General features: G+C 38.8%; 1 protein-coding gene across 2 annotated transcripts; it reads right to left on the bottom strand.

The window, feature by feature from the left end:
* Window positions 1-213: 213 nt before the first annotated feature.
* On the bottom strand, window positions 214-2,761 carry LOC110815502 (ribosomal protein L6 family protein). 2 transcript variants are annotated; one of them, XM_088218013.1, is made up of 2 exons: window positions 2,576-2,761; window positions 214-1,122 (listed from the first exon to the last, which is right to left on the bottom strand). In XM_088218013.1, the coding sequence occupies exon 2, from the start codon at window positions 1,083-1,085 to the stop codon at window positions 777-779; it is 309 nt and encodes a 102-aa protein (XP_088074139.1). In that variant the 5' UTR covers window positions 1,086-1,122; window positions 2,576-2,761; the 3' UTR covers window positions 214-776. The 2 variants fall into 2 exon arrangements, with proteins under 2 accessions (XP_088074139.1, XP_088074138.1); XM_088218012.1 differs by having other exon boundaries at window positions 214-1,104; window positions 2,576-2,757.
* Window positions 2,762-9,181: the final 6,420 nt, after the last annotated feature.

The raw sequence follows: 9,181 nt of genomic DNA, 5'->3' as shown, positions 1-9,181 counted from the left end.
TAAAATAATGTAAATAATAAATTATTTAAAGAATAAAATCGTATTTTAGCATACATCTTATTTTGTAACTTTAAAATAATTTTATGGCTAACATGGTAAATTACCTTTAAGTTGTATTTTGAAACTTTGATAATCAAATTGTAATAGAAAATTAAAAAAAAAAAAAATCTTTCAAAATTATTTGTAACATATAGCATAATCTAAAAACTAAAATAATAATAATTTAGTTTCCTGTCTTATTTTAAAATATTAATGATGAAATTATAATAAAAAAATTTAAACTCTAACATAGAAAATAGTACAAAAACTGATAGAATCAGTTTACTTTCTAGAACTCCCAAGCCTAATGCTCACAATTTACCTGAATCCACTGTTGCCCAGTTACTCTTACTCATGTCTCCATAGACCACAGTCGAACTCATGCATCAGATTTGTGCAGCTATGATCTTTACTGAGACGATTTTGGGTTAAGGCTCTCTACGTGATACTTGATTTAGTGAACTTGCCATCATAAGAACCGATTGAGAAAACTCCACGAGCTATTATTTTGTTTCCTATTCCTGACTCCAATATTCGACGATCTTCATTCCCATTGATAGACAATAGTCAACAAAAGCAAATAGAAGGATGATTCTATTGAACAAGCTGCAACTTCAAGATCCTGAATGTTCCAAGAATCCTAATAAATTAATTTTCAAAAAGAGGGATGTGAATGTGGCTGAGTCTAAAAAATAAACTGCAAAAACATTTTGCAATGGTAACATGCGCATCTGCTATCATTTAGACTTCTTTCCTTGCTTTTTCTTGATAATTTCATCAATATACATGATACCCTTTCCTTTGTAAACTTCGGGAGGCTTACAACTTCGGACAGTAGCAGCAAACTGATGCACTCTTTGCTTGTCAATCCCAGTACAGCAAACCATATTGTTCTTGAAGCAGAAAACGCGAACAGCAGGAGGCACGGATAGCTCAACCTCATGACTGTATCCTAATTTGAGATACAAAAGCCTCCCTTCTGCTTCAGCTCTGGCTTTGTACCCAACACCAACAATCTTAAGGAAGCGAAAGAATTTAGCTTCCATCACGATTGCAGCAGTATTACTGCAAAAGGCCCAAGATCTAGTCAATTTAGAAAGATGTTAAGCAAAGCTGAGTTGAAAATATGGTAATCATGTCAAAAGATATTAACCAATGGTTTACTGCTCTAAAAATTCTTCCTAGAGACTTCTGGTTGAGACAAGTACATTCAAATAGTAAGTTACATAATAGCTACAGCTTTTAACCCTTTCTTATTTTTTGCCGTATAGAGTAGCATGTCTTAGTTATTCGGTTACAGATACTATTTTTGGAGGGATCATCGTAACTAATACTTTTTCTTTTTAGGGGCACTCAAACTATTAAAATGAAATTAAGAGATTGTTTATCTTTGGTTTTTATTAGTTATATAAGACAATACAGACAATAAATGTAGTCTTCTTTAAATCAAAATGAAAAAAGAGGGGAGGCACCGGAGGAAGAGAGAAGGACGTTTTGTAATACGAAGTAAAACTGTATTTTCAAATAATCAGTCTCAGAACCAATCAACCAAGTCACAGCAAGAATAGAACCAAACAATGCAGAGAAAGATTTGTGAGATAAAAAATATTCAAGTGTCAAAAAGTACATTCCAGTTGACCATGATTGCATATTCTTAAATATACATGCTAAACCAAAAGCCTACAGAAGTTTAATCAGAAAAGGAGAGCGGCATTTATCCAAAAGCTAAAACCAAGAGACCAAAGGGAAATTGAAAGCCTAGTAAGTAACAGCCCAGTTCTAACATTTATAAACCCTAATTTTGTCGTCTAGATTTTGATAGGTTCTTTATATAAAGTCATCCAACCACAAAAGCGCCAGACTGCCTTCCAATCAGTAAGCCAATGAAGAATAAAATGCCAATGAAGAAAAAATTCCACTAGATCTTCATCTATAACAGTTTCAAGTACTAACAAATAAATTCTTTGACGCTAAATGCATGAAATAAGATCATGTTGGAAGTAATATAAACTAGCAAATAATTTATATATCCAACGCAGAAAAACAAAATAAACTGGAAATCCTTTATTTCAGGGACCTAAAATTTCAAGATATGTCTACTCAGTCAAAGCTGTTCCAAAATAAATCAAATGTCACTATGAAATGCAATAGAGAATTCCATGAGTGAACATAGTCCAAACCAAAAATTTCTGTATCCTAATGTGAGATCTGCCAATTCAAAAACAACCCATATGTCGAAGAAAACAGATACGTAAATGCAGAAGAAACTTTTATCAATTTACGATATTCATAAAATATCCGGTACAAATCCCTTGAAAAACTCTTAAAGAAACTGCCAAAAAAATTCCAATGATACAGTACAGCCAAGAAAGGCTAGAAAGCATAAGGCATCAAGAACAGTAGTGAATTACTACACCGAAGAAGGAAAATTAAAACTCAATCAATCATGAGTCTTTAGACATAGTTTCGTTAACATAACGAGCAAATGGAGAACAATGAACAGAGAAGGTAGAGAAACACAAGACGGGTAATTTACCTACAAGTTGCTCTCAAGTTTCGCTAGTAGCTATTTACCAAGGCGATGCGCGCACGATAAGCAGCAGCAATCGGCGTGGTTTGGAGCTATGTTGGGTTTCAGAGAGTTTGGGGACGACTGACGAGAGGTCGACCAGGGCAGGAGAATGGAGATAGGGGCTGTTTGGATCAGTGGAAAAAATGACATGGGCTTGGTGGAATTTTACTGGGCTTAGTTATTGGTTTAGGCACACATGTTTGGCCATAGCTATTTAATGAAAACTTAAAAAAAAAATATATATATATATATATAATATATGTAATTTTGGCTAAATTGACGTTATCAGATTCTGAAATTAAGATGTATTTTTGTTATTTTTTTAATTTTTAATTTTTTCTTGTAAAATATGCTGAAATTTGATTTTAATATTTTGCATACATTAGTTAAACTGAATTATTAATTTTTTTAACATCTTAATAAATAGTAATGTAATTCCTGTATGTATAAACATTCGGTTAAAGGTTACTTTAGTATATTTGAATGGCATATATCCTAAAATATATACTTAAGCAAAAAATCTTAATAAAGGATAAATAAATAACACATTTTTCTTATAATTGTCCATTCCTTTGGGTTTAATGCAATAAACTCATTTTAAATTTGATAATATATATAATTATTGAGTTTCATATAAAAGTTAGAAACAATATATTATTAATAAGTTGATCTTAAACTTTTAAGAGCTAATGGTTTGGATGTTCTTCTAACTTAAAGTCATAGGTCTTAATTTCTATTAAAACCTATGCATGTATATATTAGAATGATTATGCTTCTCTAAATTATGGATAAATTTTGCTACATAAAACTTAGTCTAAGTACTGCATATCTTGCACTAGAGAATTTGAGAAAAGACCAACAATCTTGGAAAAATTTCTTTTTTCCTCCTCGTTGGCCATTATTTAGGGATAATCTTTAGAAACAAACTCTTCTTTTCTTGTAGAAAAAGATAGAAGAAGTCTCTCTATTCATTATAAGATTCTCAGGGAGAAAACATTTTGAAAATTTCTCCATTTCTAAAATTATGATTAATTCAATAAAATTGAGTGTTTAGACTCATTAAGTTCAATTATATAACTAGTAACAAGCATATAAATCCACTTTAATGATTATAAACATGATTACAATAATTGCTTCAATTAATTATATCAATTTACGAATTATGAATAACATATAATCACATCTCCTAATAGATATTGAAATATTATTTGAAAGAAAGCTCATATGACATGATTCCCAGAAGCTCTAAAATCACCGCCATGCTCGTGGACACACGGGCAACAGGACACGTATGCGCAGCACAACCAGTCGTATGCATTCGCACATGTATGAGGGAGACACGTATACGACCAGCACTTGCATATATGTTGCACACATAGAGGACGCTTGAACCCATGCGGATTCCAACTCCTGCATGAATAAGGATTCCTACATATAGACAAATTCTCGTGAGCTTGGGACCCCATTGTAGACTTTTTAGATTTTTTTATGGCTCATTAGGTATCCTAGGCCTAAAGCCCATCCAAGAAGACTTAAGACTGGCAGTCCAAGCATCTAGTGTAACGGCCCCGGAAATTTAAATGAAATGTATGTATTAAAATCTCAAATGCGGAAGCGTAATAAAAATTTTGATTAACATTTTTTACACAATAACCAAAACGTACTCAAAACATGAAGGAATAAACTAACTAAAAGAGATACTCAAAATAAGAACTATAAATATAACTATGAAGTCTTTAAGCGTCTCCTTCGCCGTCTTCCTGCAGAACGGGCTCGGGAAAAACGTCTTCCTGATCTGAAATGGTTAAATAAGGAATGAGCTACACCAGCCCAGTAAAGACATCACACTATCTAACCGCAACGGAAGTAAATGTGGGTAGAAAACAAAAATGACCAATGGAGCATAATTTATAACGAACTCGTTTATTAACATAAAAACCTTTACTGTCCACTTACCTCGGTGAGATCCATGAAAACAACATATGAAATCAATAACATTATCATCATCATAAAATCATATAGACTTTATAACATAACACTTATCACGCCTTTGCATTTCAATCATTAAACAACATATTTTCCTCTTTTACCAGCCTACTAGTATCCATGGGGATCCATAGGGGGTCCTCGCTACACGTGAACCATTAACATTAATAACTTGATTCCAGGGCCGTCCCCATACCCCGTCCGGTATGGGCGCCAAAACACATAAGGTCTCCATGCCCCGTCCGGTATGAGAGACCACGTTCCCGGTAGGGTTCCCTATGGACCCGGTCCGTCCACCAACTTTCAGGATATCTAGTCAGGCTGTCCACATTATCCATTTATCAATTCACATAACCTTTTTGCATTTTTTCTTGATCTCAATCATCCAATCATACACAACATGTAAACTAGTAATTGACACCAAATAAGACAATACAGTACCGGGTTCACCATAATACAAACCATAATAAAAGAAACCATAGTTCATGCATACGAGACCATAACATAATTACATCAAATATCATACTGCATTTAATACTGAAAATTAGATCAAACAATAATAGACCAACACTGTATCAGACTCGGGCCCCATTGGCAACCTTAATCAATTATACATCTATAAAGTCACAAAGTACAGTTTAATTATTTATTTAGCTTTAATACCGTGATAGAAAATAGGGTGAGAGATCCTTACTTATTTCGGGGTCTGAATTCGACTCTACAGTGTGCCTATAGGTTGTCCCTAATTTCCCTAAATTTTTTCCAGAAAACTGAAACGCACTACCAGTACCTTGACGTGTCCCAAAAAATTCCAAATCAAACCTAGGGCCCCTTTTGGCCAATATCGAAATTCCGGCACGGCGGCTTCGTCGTGCTCCGGCGACGGCGCCGCTGCTTGCGGCGGCGATCCGCCTCGGGTTGGCCGTTTTCAGCTGTTTTTGGCCGAATTCAGCCACACTTGCATCGGTCCCTGCAATAAAACAACCCTAGGGCCCTCGGTGGGCCAAAATATCACGAAAAACTGAGACTTACCAGCGGCGGTGCTTTCGGGTGCAGTGGCTCCTCCGGCGTGAGTCGCGTTTTGATGTTTGGCTCCGATCAACCTGTAGAGAAAAGAACGGTGATCACAGTGGTATAAAATTTACATCGAACGGAGACCGGGAAGGGCCTCATCAAAGGCAAAAACAGAGGGGGGTCGCGGTGGCGCCGCTGGACTTCGACTGGGTTTTCTGGCCGTTTGGCTGGTGGTTTGGCTCCGATTTGGCCATAGGCGGACTCAGCATCGAAAAACGATCCAGGAAGAGAAAATTTACCTCGATCGGCGGTCGAAAACTTCTCCGGTGCGGCGGCGGCCGGCTCCTCCGGCGTCTGGTTCTTCTTCTCCAGCGAGGCACTGACAGCTAGGGTTTTGTGGTCAGGTGTGGGTGGGGTTATTTATACCCTTTGCCTTTTAATCTCAATCGTCCATCAAGATTAAATCTGGACCGTTCAATCACAATTTAATTGGGATTAAATCTGGGTCATCCATCGCGATGCAATCTGGGCCATCCGTGTGCACGTTTGATCTGGGCCGTCCGATCGCGCGCACGCGGATCGCCCACGTGGCCCGTTCCGTGTCAGCGTTTCCTTGCCACGCGGTGTGGCCTGGTTGGCCGGGGCTGCTGACCGGGCCGCTGACGTGACACAACTTTTCTAAATTACGTTTTGACCCTTAGTTTCTGATTTTCTTTTCAAAAACACCTCCAGAATCTTAAATTTCACCCCTTTTTTCTAAAATCAATTTCAATTAAATCGAAATAATATTTTTACCCAATTTTATCATTATTATTATTTGTATTTATATTAAATTAAATAAAAATCTAAAAAATTCAAATAAATAAAAAATAAAAATAATAAGATAAAATAAGAAAAAAAAAACACTTGGGTGTTACAACTCTCCTCTCCTTAAAGAAATTTGGTCCCCCAAATTTGCCTCTTACTCTTGGACGAACAAATGGGGATACTAGGCTCTAAATTCTGATTCTAGCTCCTAGGTAGCCTCCCTGGGCGTGTGGTTCTGCCACACGAACTTTACAAAAGATATTTTCCGATTTCGGAGTATTCTGTTCTTTCGGTCCGTGATACCGACTGGTACTTCTTCATAAGACAAGTGCTCTTGGAGTGGAAGCAGTTCATGAGCCAAGACATGAGAAGGGTCTGGGTTGTACTTACGTAGCATGGATACATGGAACACGTTGTGGACTTTGGAGAGCTCTGGAGGCAGTGCTAGTCTGTAGGCAGCAGTACCAATCTTGTCTAAGATTTCAAAGGGTCCAATATATTGGGAGTTTAATTTTCCCCTCCTGCCGAACCTACTAATTCACTTGAAAGGGGTGACCTTAAGAAACACCCGGTCTCCTTTCTCAAACTCTAGGTCTCTCCTCCGGGTATCTGCATAACTCTTCTGCCTACTCTGAGTTGTCTGAATGTTCTTCCTAATTTTAACTATTTTGGACGTGGTCTCCTCTATCAACTCTGGGCCGAACAATCTTCTATCGCCCACTTCCTCCCAACAAATCGGTGATCTGCACGGGCGCCCATATAATGCCTCATATGGAGCCATGCCGATGCTTGCTTGGTAGCTGTTGTTGTAGGCAAACTCTATCAGGAGTAAATGGTTGTCCCAATGGCCCCCAGAGTCCAGGACACAAGCTCGGAGCATATCCTCAAGCGTACGAATTGTCCTCTCTGATTGTCCATCAGTCTGGGGATGGAAGGCAGTATTAAGAGACAGCTTTGTTCCCATAGCTTGCTGGAAGCTACTCCAAAACCGAGAAGTGAACCTAGGATCCCTATCGGATACTACTGTCACTCGAACCCCATGCAATCTGACTATCTCCTGGATATACATCCTTGCCAACTTGTCCAGTGAATCGGTCATCCTGATGGCTAGGAAATGGGAAGACTTGGTAAGTCGGTCAACAATTACCCATATGACATCATGTCCTGAACGTGCCTTGGGTAGCCCCAATACAAAGTCCATGGTGATATGTTCCCACTTCCACTCCGGGATCGGTAAAGGCTGAAGTAACCCACCTGGACGCTGATGCTCTGCCTTGACCTGCTAATATACCAAGCATTCAGATACAAAGTCGACTATGTCTCTCTTCATCCCATGCCACCAAAACCGGGGTCGCATGCTTTGGTACATTTTGGTGCTTCCTGGATGCCTGACAAACTTCGAGCTATGGGATTCCGTCATGATGTCTCTTTTTAACTTACTATCATCTGGGACACACACCCTGTCTTGGAAACGAAGTAATCCATCGGCAGAGATTCGGAATTCTGAGCTCCCTCTCTGTTCTGCATCCTTCTTGCGGGCTACCAGGGCGGGGTCAACTGTCTGGGCTTTTCTTATTGTCTAGATTAACTCGGGCTAGACTGTCAGGCAGCCCAAACATGTGACTCTTTTCAGATCATGAAGTCGAACCTATTGCATGGCCCCAATTGGTCTGGATTCTAAAACCATCAAATGGGCTAAGATACCTGCACTTTTCCTGCTGAGAGCATCTACTACCACGTTGCCCTTACCCGGATGGTATAAGATATCACAATCATAGTCCTTAAGGAGTTCCATCCACCTTCTCTGACACATGTTGAGATCCTTCTGAGTGAATATGTGTTTCAAACTCTTATGATCGGTATAGATTTGAAAGGTCTCTCCGTACAAATAATGGCGTCAGGTTTTCAAGGCGTGAATGATTGCTGTAAGCTCCAAGTCATGGGTGGGATAGTTCTTCTCATGATTCTTTAACTGTCTGGACCCGTATGCTATAACCTTTCCATGCTACATCAGGACACAACCTAGGCCCAGATAGGAGGCATCACTATAAACTGTATATCCTCCCGATCCATTCGGTAAAGCCAGCACGGGTGCAGTGGTCAGCCGCTTCTTTAATTCTGAAAAACTTCTTTCACAGTCCTCATTCCACTCAAACTTGGCATTCTTCTTTGTGAGTCGGGTTAGAGGAGCTGCTAGACTGGAGAATCCTTCAATAAACTTGCGGTAATAACCTACCATTCCCAAGAAGCTACGGATTTCCTTAACTTATGTCAGCTTCTCCCAGCCAAGTACCGCTTCAACCTTTTCGGGATTCACTGATACCCCTTCATTCGATATGATGTGTCCTAGGAAGGTGGTCTGCTCAAGCCAGAATCTACACTTACTCAACTTCGCATATAACCTCTTGTTTCTAAGGACCTGCAAAACTTGGGCAAGATGGTGAGCATGTTTTTCTCTGCTTTTTGAGTAGACTAAGATATCATCGATGAACACGATGACAAATTAATCCAAGAACTCTCTGAAGACCCTGTTCATCAGATCCATAAAGATTGCCGGGGCATTGGTTAGCCCAAATGGCATGACTAGGAACTCATAGTGTCCGTACCTGGTTCGGAAGGCTGTCTTGGGGATGTCTTCTATTCTTATCTTCACCTGATGGTAACCTGATTGTAGGTCTATTTTAGAGAAGACCTGTGCATCTTGCAACTGATCAAAGAGGTCATCAATCCGGAAAAGGGGATACTTGTTTTTGATCGTAACCT

This window comes from Carica papaya, chromosome 4 (genome assembly GCF_054855325.1).
Source record: "Carica papaya isolate Zhongbai chromosome 4, ASM5485532v1, whole genome shotgun sequence".
NCBI classification, from domain to species: Eukaryota; Viridiplantae; Streptophyta; class Magnoliopsida; order Brassicales; family Caricaceae; genus Carica; species Carica papaya.
This window is presented reverse-complemented; position numbering and strand designations above follow the sequence as displayed.